At 43.3% G+C, this 25,731-nt stretch overlaps 1 protein-coding gene and 1 long non-coding RNA gene across 4 annotated transcripts in view; one reads left to right on the top strand and one right to left on the bottom strand.

The window, feature by feature from the left end:
• Nucleotides 1-25,731, bottom strand: part of PRKCE (protein kinase C epsilon) — a 470,469-nt gene that overhangs the window by 74,640 nt on the left and 370,098 nt on the right. For all 3 annotated transcript variants that reach the window (XR_004326300.1, XM_032497439.1, XM_032497438.1), the window contains exon 11: nucleotides 4,369-4,523. Coding sequence is in view for 2 of the 3 variants with exons in the window: in XM_032497439.1 (XP_032353330.1) it covers nucleotides 4,369-4,523 (155 nt within the window). In the remaining variant the exon portion in view is untranslated. The remainder of the gene's footprint in view (nucleotides 1-4,368; nucleotides 4,524-25,731) is intronic.
• Nucleotides 4,520-8,156, top strand: LOC116668970. The gene is made up of 3 exons (XR_004326301.1): nucleotides 4,520-4,642; nucleotides 4,752-4,874; nucleotides 6,803-8,156. It is a non-coding gene; the product is annotated as an uncharacterized LOC116668970 (long non-coding RNA).

Here is a 25,731-nt window from a genome sequence, read left to right as displayed (position 1 = left end):
ATGAAGGAATGGGAGCCTTTCAGGGTCAAGGAAAAAAAAACTGCATATTGTATGTTACAGATGCTTCCAACACAGACTGTGAAAAGTACACACGTATGAGGTAGCAATTCACTGGACTAGAGTGCTCTGGAGCTTGAGAGACTGGACCAAATACTTTGTGAATACCTACTACAAGCTGGGTACTATCGTAAGCCAGCCAGGTAAGCACACTCCACTTACGTGGAGTTCTCAATCACAGAATAGGTATCCTAAGTAAAAACAGAAGATTGGCAAAGGGAGGGAACCAGCCTGAGCAGAGAGATGCCACGTCACTCAGGGAAGGCACGACCCCCATGACAGGCTGGGTGGCCAGGGAAGGCCTCACAGAACAGGGGCATGTGACTCAGTCCTGAGGGCAGAATGGAATTTTTCTAGACCCGTGGTCCCCAAATCACCTGAGGAACAATGTTTTTAAAAAGTACAGATTCCTGAACCCTGATTCTAGACCTCCTGAATCAAAAGCTCTAGGAAGATTACCCTGGAATTGCTGGAGTTTCTTTAAATTAAAACTATGGCAGATTTAAAACATACACAAAAGTAGACAGAATAGCGAACCCCCATGTACCCATCACCTAGCTTCAGCAATCATCAACTCACAGCCACTCTTTCCTCACCTGTATCCTTATCTATCCCCCTCCTCTAGTATTCTGGAATCTGCCTATTTTTTAAACCAGGGACTCTGAAGCAGTCAAGACTGTGGATGTGACCTAGGAACCACTCACTAATCAAGACACAGATTAGGAGAAAGGGGATTCCAGGGACAGTGGAGACAAGACACAGAGAAATGAAGGAGAATGGTATTTGGGGGAGAATGGCCTAATTTGGAGTGCCTGGGGGTGGGATACACAGTTGGGGGCCACTAGGGCCCTGTTAGCACCCATGGTGTCTTGGTGAAAAACACAAAAAGACATCTCCTCTGAGTAGAAAGCGCTCCCCTTTCTCAGGCTGAAGCCAGCCACACAAACAGAGAAGGCCTGGATGCCACCTCCTGCTCACTGTCTAGGTCCCTTACTCCTGGGCTGTGCCCAAACCACACAACTGTGCACAGCAGCCCCAGGGCCACGGCTGAGGGAGTCTGGAGGCCAGCAAGAGGAACTGCGCTTTATCTGATAAGGGTGGAAGGATGCTAAGAAGGGGACCATGTAATAGTCAGCCTGTGCTGACTGGGCAGCAATGGAGAGGGAGGGAGACAGATGGGAGGGCAGAAAATTGAGAGGCGGTGAGTGAGTCAAGTCAGGAAACTATTGCAAACTAGCCAGGGGAGAAGGAAGAAGGACTTGGAGGTCATCTTGAGAGAGAGCTCTTGTGTGGGGTTCCAGAGAGAACTTGGGGGCTGGATATGGTGATATGGAAGTCGTGGGCACCCAGGGGTCATTTGAAGGCAAGCAAAGGTTGAAATTGCTCAGGGAGAGTATTTGGGGAGGAAGGCCCTGGGAAAAACCAGCATTTAGAGAATGGGGTTTGGAGAGGGGAAGGACCAGGTCAGGTGACACAGAGATTGGGAATAAATGGTCAGAGAGGTGGGAAGGAGAGAAAGACAGGCGGAAAGCATGGCTCATAGAAGTCAAAGAACAAAAGCATTCACAGGTGTGGTGGGAGGGAAGCAGAAAGGAGAAGAAACTAGAAATGCAAAGAAGTCAAGTTTGGGAGTGTTGGCATGACTAATAAAGAGTGTGAACTTGGACTTGAAGAGCCCCGTGACAAGTTCATGATGGACAGCACAAGCTTGTTGATCTGCCACTCATACTTCCTGAGTCTGTCACCTATCAAGTACAGCTGTGGGCAAATTATTAAAGTAAGTCTCTGAATTCCTGCTGGTAAACTGTGGATGATTATACCCATTCCAACAGGGAGGGGTGGGGATGATACCTTAGAGAATGGCAGTTCTTCTTGTCACTGGCACCTAACAATGCACTGCCCTGTAGTACGAATGATCTTTCCACATACCCAACCCCAGTAACTCTAACCAGCCTGCAAGCTGCTTTTGGGGCAGAGATTAGGGTTTTAAACTAATTAAAACTAATGGTCATTTGGTGATGATTTTCTATGTGCAAGATAAGAAGAGGACGTCAAATAAGATTGAAGGGTTAAAAAGAAGCCATGGCCCTTCAGGGGAGGGTGTTACTTAGTGAAGGATCCACCTGGATGCCTGACCCCAGCACAAGGTGAAGAGTGGCAGGTGCAGCAATGAGTCTTAACTTGTAGTTCATTCCCAAACTGCAAATGAAGCGTGGTGGATGGAGAGACTCACTCAGGCTGGTAAGAATCAGGTTTCGAGCAGGCAGACAGTATTGCATGAAGCTTCTGGGTTGGAGAGAGGAGGTGGAGAGGAGGGCAGAAGCACAGGGAAGTTGGGAATTGGCAGGTAAGTTTGAGGAAAGCTAAGAACCTTGGTAGGTTCAAAACAAGATTTCATGGATTACTATATATAAAATAGATAAACAACAAGGATCTATTGTATAGCACAGGGAACTATATTCAATTTCTTATAATCAGCTGTAACAAAAAAGAAACTGAAAAAATACATATACACATATGTATATGTGTAACTGAACACTTGAAATTAACAATATAAATTGACTACATGTCCATGAAAAATAAGAATAACAAAACAAAACAAGGTATCATAGGAAGTGAGGGGTGAAATGTGTACTGGGCTGTAGGAGATATAACCTAAGGTGACCCCCAATGAGTCACACTCTGATATAATCCCAGAACCTCCTCCCCTTGAATATGACGGAGAAACTGTGATTTACCCCCAACCAAAACTATGTGAAAAAGGTGATGTAATATCACTAGTGCGATTACGTGACATTACAGGGCAAGGGCAAAGGGATTTTTGCAGATATAATTAAGGTCCCTAAATCATCTGACTTTGAGTTAAACAAAAGGGAGATTATCCTGGTTAGGCCTGATCTAATCAAGCAATCTCTTTCAAAGAGGGTCCGGGCCTCCCTGAAGTTAAGGACTCCAAGCAGGAAAGACTTTCTCTTCTGCTGGCCTTGAAGAAGCCACATGAATTCTACCGCTGCAAGGAAATGAATTCTGCACACAACCATGTAAGCCTGGAAGAGGACCCCCAAGTTTAGATAGAATGCAGCCTGCCTGACACCTTGATCACAGCAGAGAAACTCAAGTACATCATGCCTGGACTCCTGCCCCATGGAAACTGTGAGGTAATAAATGGGTATTGTTTTAAGGCACTGAGTTTGTGGTAATTTGTTACACAGTAACAGGAAACAAATATGTGGACTTGCAATGTGGAGGGCCATGAAAGCAGGCTAAAAAGTATGAGCTTTATTATGTGGGCCATTGGGAGCCACTGGCTATTTTTTAGTAGAAAGACTTTTAGGAAGCTAAGAGATGTCAGTAGGAAGGGAAGGCCGGGTGGGGGGTTGGTCAGAGACCCTTGAAGAACATTTAGTTTAGGGCATGGCTCCCAGGAAGGGGCCAGTGAAGTTCTGGTGAGTGATTAGTTCTGGGTTGTACCAAGCCAGCTACTCTTCTACCCAATTAAAAAAAAGGAGGAAGCAAAACCCAAGTAAAGAAATTGACAGTCATTGAAAAAAAACTTATGGAACTTTAGTGTCCTTGTTGCTAATTATAAATATTTACTCCTCCCAGAATTCCTGACCTCACAGAAGAGCCTGCGTAAACAGTCCCGCTCTCTTACTGGAAAATTTGTGTTTGTGTGTGTGTGTGTGTGTGTGTGTGTGTGTGTGTGTGTGTATGCGTGTGCATGTGTTCTACATTTTCTTGGAAGGAGGACAAGGCAGTAATAAGGGACTGGATGATATGCAAAGAGTCACTTCCTGTTGGATATTGTCTAGTTCCCCCCCTCCTCCCCCCCCAGATCGTAAATCCAGAGACCCCCAAGGAACTCCTCCTTCTCCAATTCTATCTGCTGGAGACAACTAAACCAAACAAACTCAGGAAGTGGCAAGAGGTTGGGAAGGGGAGGAAGTTCATGGCACAGAAGGAAAAAGTCAAGAGAATGCCCTGATGTTCAAGGAAGAGGGTGGGGGAGACAGAGAAACGAAGGTCACCCCAAGGTTGCCCGGCGCCGAGCCTTTAAAATGTCGTGCTTAAGCTTTCAATCAAAACTGGTAAAAACAGTGGGTCAGATCTCCCGGGGCTCTTCAAATATTAACATTCATAGTGATAAACAGCCCCCCAAAAGAGTCCTCTGTAAGCAAACTGGAACAAACAACTAATCTAAACCAGGTTGCTAAGAGACCCATTGGGCAGGAGCCAAAGTCAGTTCAAGCTTACGGAGAATTCTCTTTTTTTTTTTTGCTTTTGGAAAAGAGAGGAGGAGGGAAGAGCTACCTGTAGATGACTCCATGTTGGTGGAGGAACATGAGGGCTGACGTAACCTCAGCAGCGTAGAACCGGGATCGAGGCTCATCGAATTTTCGAGAGCGCTGAATCTGGAACATGAGGTCTCCACCATTTACATACTCCATGACAAAAAAGAGGCGGTCCTGAAAGGAGAGGAGAAAATGCCATTTAGTGAATTCCACAGCAGCTGCTCACACAGGCCAGCAAGTATACCATGAGCCCAAAGTATCAGAACCTGGATCTGAGGGGGACAGTTGCACAGGTGGGTGAATCCTGGTAGCATGTGTTCCGGAGACAAGATGAAGGAATACAGCACATGAATTAGAGTACAAAGTATTCTTTAAAAATTTTTCCCTGTCTTACTTTTATAGGCATCAGCTCCGTCTAGTGGGAGAAGCCCAAAACTGACAGAAAGGAGACCTAGGTCTTTGTCTAATTTCTGTTACAACCTTGAAGTGTGACCTGTGGAGGCTCCAGTTACCTGTATACGTGTGGTAGGTTGAATCATGGCTCCTCCAAAGACAGCCACATCCTAATCCCTTAACATACGAATGTTACCTTAAATAGCAAAAAAAAAAAAAAAACCCCAAAAACCAAAAAAACCCCCAAACCAAACTCCGCTCCCCCCCCCCCGAAGACTTTACAGATGTGATTAGGCTAAGGATCTTGAGATAGGGGGATTACTGTGGGTCACCAGGGTGGGCCTTCAATGCAGTCACAGATGTCCTTATAAGACAGAGGCAGAGGAGATTTGAGAACGGAGAAGGCAATGTGACCAAGGAGGTGGAGACTGAGGGTTGTGGCCACAAGCCAAGGAAGGTGGCCGCCACCAGAAGCTGGAAGGGACAGGGAAGGACACTTTCCCAAAGCCTCTGGAGGGAGCACAGCCTGGTTGACATTTTGATATTGGGCCATTGATGCTGGTTTCAGACTTCTGGCCTCCAGAACTGTGAGAGAATAGATTCCTCTTATTTTAAGCCACTCGGTTTATGGTCATTTGCTAAGGCAGTCCTAGAAAACTAATACAAACAATACGGACTAATGAGCTGGTGAGAGCCCCCTCCCGTGAGGGCCACTTCTCACTTCGGAGGCTGCTCCTTCTGGGATTCCCACCTGGGTTTGCCTCTTCTGATTTCTGCCCTCAAGAACAGCCAAACCCCAGTTCCAGCTCATTGGGGGTGGTGTATCTTATCCCCATGATAATATGGGAAGATGATGAACTGAAATTTATTTTTGCACAGTTTCTTGACTATTATTTCTGAGCCCGTAGAGTGTGGGTTGCTGTGCTAGGCAGGAGGCAAAGAATGTTAAGCCATCACTGTCCTGGAGGCGGGGGAGATTATGATCCAGGGGCAGAGATGGAAAGCGGTCAGAATGATGGAAACAAAATAGAAGCAGAGTGCCTTAAAGGCACTGGGGGCTGAAAGGACCAGGAGAAAGAGGAGCTCTCTGAACTAGGGGGCCATGGAGGATTGTAGAAGGAGCTAGGTGCTGAGAGGAGAAGGAGGAGGTGGAGGGAGGTATGAACAAATACCAGGACATGGGAACAGAGTGAGATCGCTTGGGGACTGGTAAACTGACCAGGTCAGATGGGGAGGAAGGTTCAGGTAGCCCAGGGGAAACGAGGTTTGAGAGGCCAGAGGGCCAGAGTAGATTCTTAACATATAGGCACAGTCTAAATGGAGCTCCTACGAGGATGTCAGAATATTATTTTCAATCAAAAGTAGTAGAATCATTCCCATGAAGAGTAAAATATCACAGGCAGGGGGTAGAGTTCAGTAGCTGAGTGTGTGCTTGGTGTGCACAAGGTTACGAGTTCAATCTCCACTGCCCTGTCAAGGGGAAAAAAGAAAATAAATACAACTAAAAAAAATTAATTAAAAAAAGAGTAAAAAATCACAGTGATACTTAATTCATGAAGCAGTCTTGACAGTATATCTCCTTGTAATTGGCATCTCTTTGAAAATAAGTCCATCACTAAGAATTGTTATGAATCCAGGCTATCTTCTGCCCCACCACCATCTCCAGATTTATTCAAGCTTTACTGGCAGTCACAGAGGACCTAAGGTCTAGCTTCTCTGTCATTTGACTTGCTCTTTCCCTTCAAGGCCTGCCTCGTTCTCTCCCTCAAGTACGATCTTGTACTCGGAAGTATTCAGAGGCCAAAAGCTCATTCAATCATTTATTCCCCATTCAAATTTTTATTTCAAAAATCGAATGATCAGGCCAGATCCAGACCCATGAAACCAGAACTTCTGAGGGTGATACTCAGACATCAGTCCTTTTCAAAACTCCCCGTGGGATCCCAATAGGGAGCCAGGGTTGACAACCACTCCCCCATCTGGTTTCTGCCAAGCTGTTTTGCACCTGTGAGGTATAGAGCTTACACGTTATTGGAGTTTTCCTCTTTTTCTTTTCAAAGATCTTCCAAGAACACAGGTTCTCAAACTTGTACATCAGAATCACACAGAGGCTTGTTAGAACATGGACTCCTCCCCTGCTCCCCCCAACCCTGCCCCAAACAGTTTCTGATTCAGAAGATCTGGGTTGGAGCCTGAGAATCTGCATCTCCTAGCTCCCAGGTGATGTGATGCTGCCAGTCTGGGGACTCCACTTTGAGAACCACTGCCTTAGAGCACTTGGGGCAAGTCTTTCCCATGGCAAGTACAGTTGCATCAGGCACTCAACACTGTCCTAATCTGACTGAACCAAGCCAACAGAAACAGCTGCTGGGATGCCATTCCACGGTCCCCAACTTGAACCTGGGCTTTAGCAACAACGGAGTATTTCCTTGCCTATGTTTGAAGGAATCCAAATCTCTAAAGAGGAAAGATCTCCCCTCCCCACCCCACCTCCCCGGCGGCTTTTTATCCTCCAGAATTGGACCCATGGCATTTAAGGATGGGGATCATGGAGTAAGAAAGAAGAACTCCCACCCCCATTTCATCACTTACTGGCTGTGTGACCTCAGGCAAATGACTTCATCTCTCTGTGGTCAGCTTTCTCGTCTGTGAAAACGAGGGCGATAATGGGGCCTGCCTTGCAGAATTCTTATGAGGATTAAATTACATGTTAAAGTGCCTGGCTCATCGTCAGTGCTCCATAAAGGCTGTCTAGTACTATTGTTCCTGACAGTATTATAGCTGTAGGCATGATAGTTATGGTTGTCATTACTGAGTCTAGGTTTTTCCTGCCCTTTCAGCAGCATTTTTTCCCGATCACCTCCTCTTCCAACAAATGTTTGTGTCCCTTGGCTTTCAGCTGGTTTTCTCCCTGTTTCTGGCATGCTTCATTCTGCCTCCTCTTGTAGGCTTCTCTTCTCTCCAGTCATGAGGTGTTGGAATCTCACAAGGCGGGGTTCTAGGTCCACCCCTCTCCTCCCCTTTCTATACTCCCTGAGCGATCTCATCCACACCCAAGGTGTCTAATGCGCCTTGACAGCAATGACTCACAAACATCTCCCTCTATCCTAAACCTCTCCTCCGAGCTGCAGACCCATTTACCCAGCTGTGTTTCTGACATCTCCCTCTGATGTCTCAGAGGCACTCAAACCCAACATGTTCAAAACTGCTTCATAATCTTCCCCCAGCCAACTGGTCTTTGTCCAGGGTGCCTGTCTCAGGGCAGGGCTTTGCCATCCAGCCAAGTGTACAAGTCAGAAACCTGACAGTCATTCTTGACACCCCCCCCTTTCCTTCATCCCTCATATCCATCACCAAGTCCTGTTGCTTTTACCTTTTGTACCTTTGTACTCGGTACATTTGCCTACTTCTTTCTGTTTCCACCACCATCATGGCCACCATTCTGGCCCAAGCAGTTATCATCTCCTCTAGAGATTTTTGCAAGTACCTTCTTACTAATGCTTCCTCCATTGACTCCAGTCCCCCTACCAAAAGCTGATCACACTATGGGCAGAGTTACCCTGCTAAAATGAAAATCTGATTGTAACCCATGCCCTATCCTTCCCCTATCCTCCTAATTCTTTCAAAGTCTTCCTGTTACTCTTGGAATAGGTAGAAAACTCCCCAACATGCCTCGCGGCCTGTATGATCTGGCCGCATCTACTTCTTCTCAGTCGTCTCACTTCTAGCTGTCCCTTGTTTCCTCCGCCCTGACAGCAAACTCTCCTGCTACAAGGCCTTTGCTCACGCTGGCTCCCTCTGCTTGGAATGTTTTCCCCTCTCCTTTCACCTAATCCCTCCTCATCCTTCAGATTTCTCTGCAGCCATTTTTCTTCTAGGAAGCTGTCCCTGACTTTTCTGACAAGGTCAAAGCCCCCATCACACACTACACTCTCCAGTGGGGGTTTGATTTGTGTAACTGATTTATGTCTTTCTCTCCCCATAGTTTGTATATTTCATGAGGGCAAGAACGACTGGTAATTCTGCCCTGTTGGTTTTTAAGGGAAGTGGCCTAACCTCAAAGAAAAGCCACCATAATTCCCTTTAAAAACAAGAATTATGGGGGTAGAAGAATTTAAAAAGTTTAGGGGGCTATAAGTGAGAAATGAAACCACAGGGTGCTCTGATACTTATATCTACAACTTCTTACTACTTAGGGAGTTAAAGTCTTCAAGATGCATCATCAAGTGCAGTGAGCCTCCTGTCTGCAGAATCTGCCAGGCAGTGTCCATTCTGACCACGTCACCCTCAAGGGGTCTGTCTGTATCAGCATCCAGTATCTGGTTACAGCTTTGAACAGTTCTTTTGTTCCATGGACAGTTGTCTTTAACTCCCAGTGAGATGGTCAATTCCCCGAGGAACATACCTTATTGTTCCCAGCAACCCCTAACACCACTACTAGCTCAGAACTCTGTACCTAACGAGGCACTCAATAAAAATCTGCTCATCCAACATTCACCCCATGTAAGCATCTTGAGGGAGGGATTCTTCTCGTTGGTTTAGTTTCTTGCTGTATCCCCAGCAACTAGAACTGAGCCTGGGTTCCTAGTATGTCTTTGTCAAATGCATGAGGTCTTGAATCTCCACCATGGATGAGGCTCTGGTTGCTGGAAATGAAATAGTAAATCAGAGTTGGTTTCCCCATGTTATGTCTCTTGTTAACCTCATTTCGAGTTACGCTAATTTCAGCCCATTTGAACTTCAGTTTTAACTTGCTTTTCTACTCAACACAGCTCAGTATGCATGGCTCCAAAGCACAGTCAACCCTTCTGACATAGGAGGGACTGTTTTTAAAGCAAGATCCATTTTTCACTTCCCCTCCCTCCATTCAGTGTGTTTGGATTGTTTCTGACCTCCACACCTAACACATTTGAGAAGCATGTTTTGATGCAGAGTGAGAACTTCAAGTCATTCTGGGAACCGCTTAATTACATAAACTCAAATCAAAAGAAAGCTGGCAGAGCCAGCAGCTACTCATTAATCCCCTCTTGGCATCGGCAGGAAACAAAACAAAACAAAAACCCAACTTCCTGGTAAAGTAAGCAAATATGTTTTCTGAGGTAATCAAAGATTTTAAAAGCCTTATTCTGCCTCCTCCTCCCTTAATCTCACCTGAATGTCTAAAAAGTTACGGTCTTGTGATAGCAAGGAAAATAATAAAATTAGGAAAGAGATTATATGTCACGGCCATTTAGGGTAAGAATAGTTAATAATGACCTACAAGCTGGAAGGGCCACACCATGTGTTTGAAATTCCCATTGGGCTCCATTTCCCCAGACTGCTAACCCTGCCTGACTTTGAGGAGAAAATTAGGCCCACCCCATCCATCTTGTAAGGTGTGATCGATAGCCAGAGGCTTCCTCTCAGCAGCACTGCGTGTCCTGCCAATCCAGTTTGTTTGGACACATGTTCTCCATCGTTTGTTAGCTGTTTATATGTGCAAAGATTCTATTGCTTTTGAATCAATTTCACATGTGCACTCAACAACAGAGTGGACTTGGAACAGTCTGCCTCTGATGCACCAGTGACAGGATGAGCGATTTTTCCAACGTACCATCTAAGGGAATCATGGGCCTTACACTCTGTAACATCCTTTCCTTTTCACATCTACATCATTTAACCTCTCAACTCAACAGGTCTTTCATGGGTGCCCAGCCCTGGAGTAGGTGACTGGCAGATATGGAAGATGATATAAGCCATGGCTTTGGTTCCCGGGAGCTAGGAACTGAATACAGGAGAAAGCAGCACAAAATGCTCTCTCATTATGTGTTAAACACTCCTGGATCAAATTAGATCGCAAAACCTATGTATCGGGGCCCTTAACCTCTTGGGCCCTTAGAGAAGAATTGTCTGTCATCCAGGTCTTAGCACTTACAGGAGATTATTATAAGCAACAGTCATAAGAAAACCCTTTCTAGATTTTATTTTCCATAATACAACTGATTTTGATGGAACTGGTCATTGCTGTAAGAATGTGGTTGAGATAAATCTGAATTAGGGGAAAGACCACAATAAAGGTCTTGAACAATGGAATGTGGGAGGATTAGACGGTCTATCAAGTTAGAAGCACAGGCCTGAAGGTCAGAGGTAAGCAAAAATGACCATTGCATGTGGGATGAAGAGAGGAGGAGTGAGCCAGGGGAAAAAGCTTAGAAACAGGGAGAAAGGAGAAAGACTAGGTGGTAGTAGGGTGGAGGTTGGGAGGCTGGTTCTGAAAACACAGGTGGGAAATAAAGAACTCTAGAAACATTTTGAGCTGTAAAATAGCATGATTAAAGCTGATTTTAAGAAAAGCTATTCTAGAAGCAGAATTCAAGATGGACTGAAAGAAGGTGGCCTCAAATTATTCAATCTCTCCCCCATCTCCACTGTGCTAAATGTTTTATCATCTTTGAAAAAGACCAACATGCAACCCTCCCTCCTCTCTATTATGCTTCCTTGGTCAAACCAAACTAAAGCAATTCCAAACTGACTTGCCCAATAAAGATCAAATAAAGATTTCCTGCCCCTGGTTAGAGCTGCACTTCGCCCAGGGAACAACTTGAAGTTACTGCTAACTTGCCCCATGCACTTTCATTCACGTGTGAAAGCCAGGGGAAAGTGGAAGGGTTTTGGTTCAGGACATCAGAGAACACTTTTCCTTTTACAGAGGTATTCAACATCTTATGAGAAAGAAGTTTCTATCACCTGATAAAACAGTACTTATGGAATAGCCCCCAAGTAGGCTACAGCTCAACAACGCTGACCCTACGTGATCTCATGCTGTGAATAAGAGCAACATCTGAAGGTAAGCAGGCATAATGGCTTGTTGTAAGTTTCCTCTTTCAAAATGACAAAGAGGGTTTAGATGGAGGACGTGGCAATGAAATATACAACGGTGTGGTTTTGCTGAGGCTCTTTCTTTTATTCTATTGCATCACCAGAACATCAACGTCTGGTACCTCTGCATCACCTCCTAGTACCCGGCTTCCTCCTGTTTTTCACCCATTGGCTACTTTCTCCATCAAGGGCCACTCTTGAGTGTAGCATCTGGCTACCACCCCCTGTCCCTGGCTGTTGACCCAGACTCCAGGAGAGCAGCAAGGCATCCTCTCACTCATCTGCCCAACTTAGCACCTCGTCATCTTGGAGAGGATTCCTGCTCTGTGGTGTACCTGGTGCCCATCTAGAATCTGGTCTGCCCATTCTGGGCAAGATGGTGACATAGACCAAATCTGTCTTTGATGATACCAAGAGTTAATTTAAACAGAGAGAAAACACTGATTGCTCATTAGAGCCCACTGTCACCAGTAGTCAGCTGTCTGAAGCCAAAGTTAAGGACTGACAGAATGTTCCTTGTAAGTGTTTTTAAGCATAGGCATGCACAGAAATATTCTTGTTCTAATCCTAGTTCCCCACGCAGCCAAGGCCACAGGATACTCTTGTCCTTTACCAACAACTTTTTCATGAGCTCAGCTGGATTCTCCCAATCCAGTGTGTGATTGCATCAAGCTCTCACTGTTCCACAAATACACCTTCCTGTGTCCCCAGTAGGATGTAAGCACCAACAGCTAGGGCTTGGGGTTCCCTTTTCTTTCACATCCCCATCTGGTCAAGGCTCAGTGCAGGTCCAGCTCAGTAAAGAACTAAATGGGTGTCTCTGATCTCCAGCTCAGAACTGAACCTCACACAGAACTGAAGCAGCCCATGTAGCTGCTACTCTGATTCCAGAAACTTCAGATGTCACTTTATCATTTCCTTTGCCCAACACAAAACAAAGCACCTGCAGAGGTCACACTTGAGGTCTGACTTCCAGGAGGTTCATGCACCTACGACTGTCGTAAATAAAGCCTGCCGTCCTGGGTAGGCCAAGCCTTCCGCCGTGTTAGTGCTGCCACTGTCGCTGCTGTTTTTTCTATTTTTTGTTTCTTTGCCTGCTTGCATAGTTCTATGTAGACTGAAATCCTGCTTACCAATCAGGGGATTAGAATGTACCTACATCGATGGTAAAATGGCCAGTCTTTTCAGTGAAAGGTAATCAAGGAAACGTTTTCCAATTTTGTGCGTAAGAAACAACCGACCAGTTAAGGTTCCAACCAGCTGTCAGTGCCACAGTAGTTCCTCTTTCCTTACCTTTTCTTTTCTTCCCAAAGAACATGCAAAGTTCTTGGGATGGTTTTAAACATAAGCAAATACCAGGTAGCTGACTCTAAATAGAGACGGTACATCAACATTTCTTTTCAGTTGTGGGAAGGAAACATAACCTTCTTAGATGGACATATTTAGGTTGGGCCCACCGTACAGAGAAGAAAAAAAAAGCTGTCTTCACATCCCCTGACTCGGGGCAGCAGTCAGAGCTGATCCTCCGTGTAGGGGCAATGATGTGGTGAGAGCCTCTGTTTAACCTGCAGACCAGATAGCACGCACACACTGTGGTCCATGTAGCAATTACCTGAGTTTCCAATAAAACTATTTCTCCACTAGGAATACTGGAGGGAAGGCACTCTCTTCCATTCCAAAGCTTACCTATTCACTAGGACTGGCTCATGCCTGATAAGTTCAACCAACGCTGACCTTTTCCCTTCCTGATCTGCTATGGAGTTTTCTGTCCACACCAGTTTGGGCTCTTGGTTATTCTTACAACACTCTCTAGTAGAAGCAGGACATAGGTAGCAACTGTTCCTATAGCTCCTGTTGGACTCCACTGGTCAGACTACATGGGCAGTGTGGTGTCCGATTCTAGGCACCATATTTGACACCGACAAACTAGAGTTCATCCAGAGGATGGCAAACAGGAGGGTGTGGAGAAGCTGAGATGTACATGAAGCAGCTGAAGGAAGTGGCAATGGTCAGTCTCAATAAATCCACTCTTAGAGGATGCTGACAGTCCAAATTGAATGAATGAGTGAACAAATGAATAAGCTATCAAACAAAGGAACAAATTGAAGAGGAACTCTTCAAACACTGAAGGACTGCCATTTCGGTAATCAATTGCTGGACTGCCATGTTGGTAAATTCAATCCATGTTACTGCAGACTAACTAAGACTGATGGGCAGAAGAAGATAAAGCGAGGCCCCTTTTGTTGTAGTCAAGGAAGGACTTGTAAGAACTCCAACCTTCTGTCCAACATTGGATCCTGCTGCTTTGTTCTGCAGTGAGTTCCTTCCAACCTGAGGATGCCAGCCTTGGATACTGAATTGATCACTTCATTTGGTTGTTAATAAAAACCCTCTTTGTTCATCAAGGGGATGGACCAGATGAGCTGGCAGAGCCACAGAATCCCTTAGTAGCATTTTAAAACATACAGATTTCTAGGCCCCTCTATCAGAGCTTCTAACTCTGGACAGCCCTGGGAACGTTCACTTAAATCCCCAGGTAGCTCCTAATGATCAGTGACGTTTGGGAAGCACTGGGTTGGACAATTGCTAAGGTGCCTTCTAACATTAAGATATGATAATTCTACTGCATTTGGCTCTGCATCTTTTTATGCGAATTTCATGTGCTGGTAAATCCAACTCAAGTGTAAATTCTTGGACCAGTGGCTTCTAGTCTTCCTTCATCCCAGGACTCAGACAGACAAAGTGTACTCTCAGGAAAACCACGGCTTTCCACAATAGGAATAGTTACCAGTGCCATGTCTCCTGCATCTAGCTGCATCCCTACAGTGCTTCACATCATGCTCAGCACATTCAAGCCATTCCACTCATGCCATAATAAAGCACTGACTGTGTGGCTAATACCATCATTTTGCAACTGTAGGGCCATATGAAATCCAATCAAGGGCCTGGAGAGCTGTGGTTTCACAACATAATTGTATTTCTCATCTTTTCCTTTTTCCAGTCCCACTTGGCTTAACTTTCAGTCCTATAGACACACTGATGGATTCATGTGCATGGCTGCCCCAAACCAAATAAACCACTCTGTGATGGCAAGAAAGCTCGGTTGACATCTCCACAGTGCTAAATCCTCTTTCATGTTCTGACTCCTTTAATAAAGCCGAAATGAAAATGTGCTAATCTGGGGGAAATTGGCAACTTGGAAATAATACACTTATGTATGCATACAGCTCAATCCTGTGGATTGTGAACACTGGATCACATTGTTTTAAATCTTAAGTGGCATGGCTGGTGGTTGCAGGCAAGCTAAAGAGGATTTCCATACCACTTCACTAATACTTTCATTTGATGACAGACAGAGTGTGAACAAAGGTTTTTGATTACTAAATTCTTTGATCTCCGTACTTCCGCCCAGGTTTACGCTGAGCCCCGGACAGTGTGGTGAGATAAACTTTTAAGTATCTGGTGAAATAGCACAAGGTCCTCTCCAAGGACCTGTTTAACTTTGGCTGTGATATTGTAGGAAGGTGCTGGATTCCGACATGTGTTGTTTCTTAAAAATTTATGAGCTCGAATCAACACCGTGCAGTATGCATTCCGCAGGCGCAGGTGCTTGTGGAAGCAGAACAAAAACAGCCTGTGTTTAATTTGTTCACAAACCTTTTGTTCTTAACGACTTGGGAAGGTGGTGATAATATAGACAAAGCAAGTGAGAGTTTCAGGACTGAGTCGCAACTCTGATACAATGACAGAGGGCTGACAATCCAAATAAGAGGCTCGTTTCTCTAAATGTAGAAATCTATTATCTAAATAGACTTGTTAATGACATGAATGGAAAAAAAAGACTTGGAGAACCTCAACTGAAACAATTCATGACTTGACTGCAGTCAATCCCTGTTTATGGAACTCTGTCCATGGGTGTTTTTGAAAGTTCTGATAGCTTTCTCCATCCACATCCTCACTGACATGGTGTAGTGGTCCAAACTCGCCTCTTGACCCAGACTGCCTGCATTCAAGTCCTAGCTCAGCTACTCACTGGCTGTGTGCACTTGGACAATCAGGGATGTTGGTATCCACACCTGTAAAATCAAGATTCAATAGTAGCTACTTCTTGGAAAATTATAGTAGATTATCCTTATCGTAGATGCCTGGCCCAAAAAAGCTGCTCAGGAATATATTAGTTTCAATTTTTCATTCACAAGCCTCCATTCAGTGGCTGCATATGGCTCGGTAATGAACATACTTCAAATCAGTTCATTAGATTGCATTTATAGAGGACTTTCAAAAAGGCTACAATCTAGTTGGAGGAACGAGAAACTCCAACGAAATAAAGAGTTAACACCACAGGAGGGTATTTTATTGTCTGCAGATTTGTGATGAAGAAATAACGAAGGAAGTCTCCATGGAAGAACTGGGACTTAAAGGGGGAAGGGAATCAAAACAAGCAGAATTGGGGTTTCCCAGGTACAGGAAAACCATGAAGACATAAAAATGGGATGCATTTGGTAGACTTAAGGAACGGTGAGGAGATCTTGCTGTTTGAAGCAAACCACCTCTATTTCGGCCTCAGATTATAATCTAAGGTTAATGTGAGGACACAACTAACAAGCAGAAACTGACAACTGGTAAAATTTACTGAGCACATACTACATGGGAAGTACGAGCTACTTTTCCACTGATGCAAGAATCCTGAGTGCAGGTATTACTGTCTGCATTTTCCACAAAAAAAAAAACCAAACCAAAAAAAACCAAAAAAAAAAAAAACAGAGGCTCAGAGGGGTTACTGACTTGCCTGAGGCCACAGGGCTGGTAAGTAGTACAGTTAGAATCTGAACCCAAGTCTCTCTTTCTGTTACACCAGGAGTCACCTTCAGTATCATTCAAGAAAGCTGACAATAGAGCTCACATTTTATACATCAAAAATAATGGGGCCTTAGCTTCAAGACTGTGTGTTCACATCTGCACATTAAGCCTGTGTTTAAAGAACTGGTCTTTAATCTCTAGGACACAAACTCTGCTGCTTTTTTTAGGCACATGCCAGGGGTTTGTTCCTTTCTCTGGGACCCATGGCCCTCTCTAGAGTCAGTGTGGAATATAGGTGAATACAATGTCAGGTCTTTTATACAGTGGTCTCCTTCCTGGCAAACCCCACCATCTGGACCACAACTGTGAAACTATAAGGGTGAAAAATGTCCTCTGAATAGGCGAGGGAAATACTGGTGCCAAGACCCACACCATCCGTAACAACAGACACTAACACCACTCTCAAGCCCATGGGCCAAGGGCTACTACGTGATACTGTAGACAAAGCTAAGGTTAGGATTTTAACCTTAAGGAAATTCCATTCTTTCCAGCTTATTGGAGCAGTAAGGTAGGAAATAAAGATATAAGAGACTAGCTAGAATTGATCCCCAAAATTGCCAATCTGGGGCTATTTAAAGTGAGAACAGCAATCCTAACTTCTGACAGCCTTCAATACATTATTATATCAAAGTCACCAATTAAAATTAAAATAATATTTAACACTCTTTCTATCAAGTCTTAAAAATACGTGCTAGTTCTATTATTTTAACAGTAATTATATTGATACTAATAATAATGCTACAATAATATAGTTTGGAAAAATTTTTCCATCAAAAAAGTTTATTGGTTTTCAAGAGCTCACATTAACTTTGTAATGTGGAAATCTCAATTTCCTAATAAACAGTGGGAACTGATTTCTTTTCTTTTTAGTTATTTTTTAGGTTTTTTGGGGGGAGGTGGCAAGGAGGTAACTAGGTTTTTAAAAATTAATTAATTAATTAATTAATTAATTTATCTATCTATCTATCTGGAGGGAGCTAATTAGGTTTATTTATTTTTTTAACGGAGGTACTGGGGATTGAACCCAGGACCTCGTGCATGCTAAGCATGTACTTTTCCCACTGAGTTATACCCTCCCCTGGAAACTAATTTCTTAAACAGTCAGAAAATAAGTGAATGAGTATTATGTTTTAAACTATAAAGCACTATACAGGTGTTTGTTCTTGTTGCTCATTTATAGAGTTCTTGCAAAGCACACACTTTAAAAAAAAATCCCTACCAATAAAAATATACCATAGATGACTATCACATCACTGCCCAGACAAGACCTGCCCTCAACCTTCAGAAACCACTTCAGATGACAGTTATAGGACTTTAACTTCACCAGTTAGGTAACTGACAGCTTGGAGAGACTGCACCTTGCAGGTGGTGAGAATTGTCAGTGAGGATGCTGAAGACATTTCCATGTAGAAGACAGTATCCCTAGTGTCCTGGTTTGTTGGCTCACTGAAGAACTTGCTACTTTCCCACTCAAGAGCCTTCACTCATTTGAACAAAACCCACATTATCAGTAGGCGTGCTTTCATGCATGAGAATCAACTGGATGCTTTTTAAAAAACACAGATTCTTGGATCCCACACCCTGAAATACTGAGTCTGCAGGTCTAGGTTGGGACCTGAGATTCTGCATTTCTAACAAGCTCCCAGGTGATGCAATGCTGCTAATCTAGGGATCCCACTTTGAGGTGTTCAGGTTAGAACCTCCCCCAGTCTGGTGGTAACCTAAATTTCAGCCTACCTCACAACATCCTACTTGAGCTGATTTTTTTTTCCTGTGGCAACCACTCCTTGCTCTTGGTCACTTCTAAACCATCCAGGCAGCTCTGCTCCAGGTCCCCCTTCTCTAGCTATCAACCATTTCCTATTCTCTTCCCCTTTGGTGATGTCTTTTCCAATGAAGACAGTTTTTAGAAAACTCTTCTTCTTGTGAGTTCATGGAACTACCTAAACCACCCATGTGATGATTAATCATATCCTATACATTATAACCTTATACCACTAGCTTACATTGTTAAGGCAGAGAGGGTTATTTAACTCAGGGTTCTTTATGTACCCTAATTCTTCAATTAGACTTTCTCAATCCTTGAGAGCAGAAATTATATCTTGCATAGAACAGTCAATCAATTGATAATGACCAATTAACCAGATTAATCAATCTACATAGTTACTATAATTTTGGTTGTGTTCAGCTAAGATTGTCTGAATTACCAAGATGGGTGAGTGTCATTACTCCAGACAAGCCAATTCAACACTGTTTAATGGTCTCGGGTCTCAGAGCAGTCCCTGAGGTCTCTTTCTGAATCTAACAGAGCAGGCATGCTCAGAAATTAGATGGCTTAGATTATTTAAGCAGCTCACCCAATTAGATTACTTCTCCTCATCCTGAATACAAACCAGTTAAGGCATACACATGTTCATGACCTTACTTTCAAGAATTCCACAGGGGGAATCTACCTACCAATGATGTCAAGTAGAGGCAAACCACCAGAGTCTCACATGAACAATGAAAACAAAAGATTTTTCAGTTGCCTTCTGATTAATTCCTTACTTAGTGAAATAATCAGTGAGCTGGTGAGGAAACTCTGCTTTCAACCACAGTATTATGTAAAAAATATGCATTCTCTTGCAATACTGACCTATCAACAATCCAATGCCAGGAAACTCTAAACAAATGCCTGGAAAAGGGGTATATTTCCAGATTCACATGACTTTTACTGTTCCTCGGTGTTGCATCAGATTCTGGGTTTGCAAAGAAGGAAGACTGCCAAGAAACTATTATGAAGGGAACTGGCTCTATCAGGATGGGCAAGCCCACAACTCTGGGCTTCCAGGCTCTGCTAAACTAACTGGAAGTTTGGTGCTTTCACTTCATCAAAGTCAATCAATCTCTGGCAGATATTTTTTGAGCATCAATATTAGATGCTAGATGGTGTGCCTTCAACATGTAAACGGCTTATTCTCTATCGTCCACTCAGAACTCTGAGATGTGTCTATCCTTGAAATTATATGTGAAGCTGCACCACGTAGGCTGGACCTAAATCTGAGCATGCTCTGAACATGCAGATGAGAGGAGCAAGACCTTTTAAGAGAGCACACAGCCCACTGCCTTGGGTCAGGAGATACCCTCTCACCTCTACCTCCCAGGCATGGCCGAAACTACTTCTTGGGGCTCTAAAACACTACTTTCATTCCATTCTTTTCCCATGAAACCACTCTTTGAACCAAATTATTTTGATGGACAAGGACTCACTATCTAGTACACTTCATCCATCTGGCATTTGTTCAAATATGAGATTGTGATATCTTGAACAGGAGAAAACTGGAACTGTATCTCTGTAAAGAAATGCATTGCTTAGCCAAGTAATAGCCAATTGAAATGCACAAACATTTGTAATTAATTTAAGAACACACCTTTTTAAGCACAGGGACAGCACCCATTTATTTGGCAAATGTGCTAATTAAAATTGCCCTTATCTTTTTCATCACTGACGGTTTGGAGGAACTTGTACCTGGCAACAATCTATAAGCAGTAACTCCTATCATCTTTCTGAAGACTTTCAGTATAATTCAGATTTACCACCAATTCTAATTGTCCACATTAGTTTTCTTTTGCTGTGGATCTGTTTGGATAAGATAAAACTCTGCCAACTTAGTTCAAACAGAAGCACTGACAAAAGCATCATTAGCAAGAGCTCTCTCCAACCCAAAGGCAGACCTCACCACAGAACTCTCTCTCTCCTCTCTGCGATGCCCTTGACAAAGTTCCCACGTACTTACAACCCAGGGTCAGCCAGTGACAACAGTTGCCTGTAGCCTAACAGCCCAGCGAGAAACTTCTGCCCTGCTCTGACCATCCGAATGGAAAATTTATGAGAGACAGACAGATCCATTCAGCAGACTATGCCCTGAGCACTGGAAATAACTTATTTTCACAATTTATTTGAACACAATGTACTGGGTAACCTAAAGTTGTTAAATGAATAGAAGCCTAGGGTTTCCAGTTGGAGGAGATGGTTCCCTGCCCTCCTCCCCAGAGACCAGAAAATCAAGATGCAACCTACAGCCCTGGCCAATTCAATCTCTCCTTCTTCCATTCATAAATTTGGGGTGAGGGGAGAAAGGAAGGGCAGGAAAGCAAGACCTAAATAAAGGGGGGTGACTCTTCAATATTTCCATTGGAGTGACTTAAGCCAAGCTGGCCCTCAGATGGGTATGCTGGGAGAAACAGAGGGGAAACAACAAAACACAGGAAAAGGAAATTTATAAATGCTTCCCTCTCATCTGATACTGTACTAGGCTATCTCAACTCCTCGAAGACCCCTGGAGCCCCTTACCACTTCCATATTCTTCCTCTGGGTCACAGTTACTCCTGCTGTTTTCTTAAGGGAAATGCCAAGGTTAAAATGGCTGAGCTAGCAGTATCCAGCCCTTTGGAATGTCTGTGAAATAGTAATCTCTGGAGGGCTGCGGCATCTTTGCAAACGGTTTTGCGGGGCGGGAGCAATACGGTCTCAAAAGAGAGAGTTAAGACAAATTAAATGGCAGCATTCCACCACCCCATAGGCATAAGGCGAGGGGTGCCCTAGCCTCCCAGGAGACAACGCCATCAGCTAAAGCATGAATCAACTGGTCCATTCTATTTTCTAAACTTACGCAAACACTTTCCTGGAATCAGCAACATGACTCAAAGCACCTTGGAAATACAACATAAATAATTCAGGATAATTTTCCAGTTGGAAAATATTTAAATTTTCTCCTCAGTATATGTTTCAGATCTCTAATGACTTCAGATCTTGATCATTAAGATAAAGCAAAGGTCTATCAGAAGCATCGAATTCTAGAAGAAGGTAAATTTCTGCTAAAATCTGAAAGGCACTTTCTCCAAATTAACAACAGCTACACCAGATCTTATCTGAACTGTGGTCCTCACACACAAATAAGAGTTGGCTAATCCAATGGGAAGAGTAACAAATCATTCACCAAAACGGCTGTGTTCTTTTTCTGACTGTGAAGCTTAACTGAACAGACGGTAAGATGGAAGGTCTGTTGGGGGCATTAGAGAAAGTCTGTGCATGAAGTGACGTCGGCTTTTGCTTGTTGGGAAATAGACTATTTCAAGAGTATGTGAGAAACTGTGACAAACCTCAAATGCTGTTTCTCATTGAGATTCCTGGAGTAGCTTAGTTCACTCATACACACATTCCCTGCCCTGTGGATACAGCATTCTTTCAAGGTATAGCTCTTAAACAGCTGCCTCCCCCCTTTCTCTTCCTCTCTTAATAGCAGGCTTTTAGGTTTAAATAAACCAAGAATTATATCAATCCTGGCCTCCTTTACCTGTCTGAAAAAAAGAAACTTGGAGAATTATTACCATACACTCTAGGATCCTAGCGCTGAAGTGTGGAAGAATTTTTTTTGAGAGGGGAGGGTAGACCTGGTTTACAATAGTGTGTTAGTTTCAGGTGTACAGCAAAGTGATTCAGTTTTTTACACACACACACACACATATATGTATATACATTTTTCCCCAATTCTTTTCCATTATAGTTTATTACAAGATATTAAATATAGTTCCCTGTGCTATACAGTAAATCCTCATTGTTTGTCTATTTTATATATGGTAGTGTGCATCTGTTAATCCCATACTCCCAATTTATCCCTCCTCCACCTTCCCCTTTGGTAACTATAAATTTGTCTTCTATGTCTCTGAATCTATTTCTGTTTTGTAAATAAGTTCATCTGTACTATATAAGTGATATCATATATTATTTGTCTTTCTCTGTCTGACTTACTTCACTTAGTCCGATAATCTCTAGGTCCATCCATGTGGCTGCAAATGGCATTCTTCTTTATGGCTGAGTAAGACTCCATTGCATAAATAAAATATCATGAAGGGTCAAGAACATGCAAGGGTGAAATAAGAGTATGGCCTTGCAAGTGAGAAAGTCAACATTTTCTCCTGTATACTCTGGGTAAAAACGAAGAGCAACATCAGCAGAAAGCATCAACTCGCTGTCCTCAACATTAGCTCCACCCCACCCACCCCCAATGTCTGTAATACTAAGGAGCCCAAACAAAGAGCCCAAGAGAATTAAAAAAAACTAATTCTGCCTCCTACCAGTTTAGCAGCTACCAGTTTCTGACCAACAAGGCACTTTGCAATTTCCAGTTTGTACTGTCACCCAAACCAGAGTATAACCAGCCTTAGAAAATGTTTCCTTGTTATCTCCCTAATTCTTCTTTCTATCTAATCTAGAAAAGAGATAACATTCAGTAAGACTTTGCTTCTGCTGCAGGCTGCTGCTGATGATAATCTAAAGCCCTTGGGCTACGGTTTAAGCATTTGTTGCCAAGACTGTCCTTTCCATTATCATCTAATACCATGTTTTAAAGAAACCATCAGGGCAAGGAAATCTAATTAACTTGGGGTTACCTATCAGTCAGTATTAAGAAACACATCATTAATAGAAACTCATGTGAAGTTCATTTATAAATATACATCGATGATTTGGGGATGTCAGTAGAATAACACTCTGTTAAAGGCTGTTAACCATTCTTACATACATCAAGAATTAGCAAATTTGAGGACTAAAACCTCATTATAGTCAACAACTCTTGGGGTTGAGATAGAATCTAGGAGGAACTAGGAGTCTGTAAAATCATCAGAAATGAATCCTCTATTCTCTTCCAGGGTTACTGAATAACTTCCCTCTTGAATGAGTTTGATGGGAAAATGCTGCTCCAATTTAGAATTCGTGAGTAAGGAGGATTACAGCAGGAAGAATGGAGATTGTTACTGCTGTCTGGCAAAACTGTGCAAATCCTTTCCTGCTCCTTTCAAGATGGTCAGTGGCAGGATCCTCAGTCCTGGGAGCAGGCTTGACTTCTATTTTCAAATGCAGGGGGAAACAAACAGACCTAGGCTGCTTCATGGAGCCTCAAATAGCTTTTTCCAGAGATGGGCTTCATCTCTCATCAGGTGGGTTTCTGAGGGCTCAGACCACAGAAACTGTCTGGGAGTCTGTGCTCAAAAGTCCAGAACAATTCAGAAATTATTTCAGCTGTTCTCAATTTAGAAGTAAAACAAAAACACCAAGTAGGAACAAACAAACATATGCTTCTCTGTATCTATTTTAAAAGAAAAACATGGCTCTGCCCCTGACTTTCTGTCCATTTTTTTTCTGCTTAACTTCAGGGTCTTGCTCATAAAACAAGTATTTGGCAGTTCCAACATTTATCCTCCCGGAAATATCACAAATTTAATCACTAGCTAAGCCTAAAGCATTTTAGGTCTTCAGTTTGCTCTTTTTGGTCCTAGATCAATCAAACATAATAACCAGTTGCTATTTCATCAATATCCCCTGATTCAATCCTGACTCTCTCAGCTCTACTTTTCAACTATGATCACCCCCTAGTGGCAAAACTGATTAACCGCAAGCTACACAGCAACTGGATAGTATAGGGGGAAAAAATGATCAGCTTTCCCCACCTCTGCTGCATTCTGATGCGATTTCCAAGAATACGCTTAGTAAAATGAGAGACATATTTGAAGGCTTGTGTGCTATTGTTTTAAATGTAGGAAAACCTACATTAATAAGCTGAATTTTTACCCTTCCACTCCTAGTTAGAATGAGTGGTGAAGTGAGGGAAGGAGGCAGTCAATCCAAATAAAGAAAACATGTTAATACACTACAGAGAACCTCAGCCCTCATTCTGTCCAACTCTTCTATTTACCTTTTAGTCCCCATAGTTTGTGTCTAGTCCCTGCTTCCCTGGGATCATTTTAGAATCGCAGCAGGACTTTCTTGGCATGCTGGGCTTCTCGTGGCTTCCTAAGGGGACCACTTTGCATGAAGAGGTTAACTAGATTGTGCCAGACACATCTGCTCAGGAAGCACCCATAGGGACAATATGTCATCAGGACATACCAACTAGCCCATGCACGGGGACAGATTCTGCTTGTGAAAGTCTAAAACCCTGCCCTCCGCAGGAGGGTAGGGACCACGTCTATCTCGCTCATTTCCATGTCACCAGCATCTGACGCCGTGCTTTACACCTAGTAGGAGAGTGAGAAGTATTCTGTCGATGCACGAATGAGAGGAAGATGCCGAAAGGGTACTTGGGAAAGCAAGTTTGATGCTAATCTCCAGCAAACTCTGCCTGCCAGTCCTGATTTCCCCCAACAGCTAAAGCAGGGGATTTAAAACTCTATTCCAGGAATCACAGTTGCCAAGGAGGTGCCCTGGGGGTCAGCCAACAGGCAACGGAACCCCATAGCTCCTTTGAATAAAAGGGGGTCCCCCGTTTATAATTTTATAGAGTGAACTATTCTGCAGGTTTCATTTTAAGGAAGGAGTCCATTACCATAAACAGCCTGAAACCACTGCTCTAGGACACTGACATCAACAGAACAATGAACCAGAGAATAATGTGAAAAAAAAATTAATAGGAAAAAAAAAACAGAGTGAATAGGATAGAATAAGAAAAAGAAATAAAATCTGACCATAAGATTGAAGAACTAAACAATGTACTCTTTTGGTCACTGAGATGGACACACAGATGCAGATAGTTTTGATGCAAACAGGGTTGAGCATCTTATATAAAATTTTGCAGTGGCCCTGTTCCCACTGGCCTACTGTAGCTGAGAAGTACTGAAGGGAAAGACTGCTCTGTGCAGCTGAGTAGGTTCTGTCTGCCTTCTCTGGTCTTGACCACTTCCCTCTGGATGCCGGCTCTGTGTTGGTTTGTCTGTGGCCTGCCTAGGGGCAGCAGAGCTCTGAGACTTTACCCTCTACTGCTTTGCCCACCCCAAATATCATTTACAGCATCAAGAAACTTTGGACAGAGTCATGCAGGTTCTTGGACTGTCCGTGGAAGTCCAAGTCCACGCTCATGTAAAGGAAGGGCTGTCTGACCTTACGTGTAGTGATTATACATGAATTTGCTTCCTCAGTCATTCATTTTGCTAACCTCAGGTCTAGGGGGCTGAAGATGCATTTCTAAATTGAAATATGTAGTATGTTCTTTAGAGAAAAGATACACAGCAACACAGCTCTTCTCCCAGCATTTAACAGCACATAATTCAAAGCCAAAAATCTAGCTGAGGTTAATAAAATACACAATAATTCATGTTCAGGTAATTCAATGCCTATTTTTCTTAGTCCTTTAAAGTTTTAAATTTTGTTTGGTTTTCACTTTTAGCATATCTATGGTAACAGTGCAAACATATAACCTTAGCATAAAGCCATAAGGAAATGTCAAATTAGCAGTAA

This window comes from Camelus ferus, chromosome 15, assembly GCF_009834535.1.
Source record: "Camelus ferus isolate YT-003-E chromosome 15, BCGSAC_Cfer_1.0, whole genome shotgun sequence".
In the NCBI taxonomy this organism is placed as follows: Eukaryota; Metazoa; Chordata; class Mammalia; order Artiodactyla; family Camelidae; genus Camelus; species Camelus ferus.
Note: the sequence above shows the minus strand (reverse complement) of the source record. Positions and strands in the feature narration are given on the sequence as shown.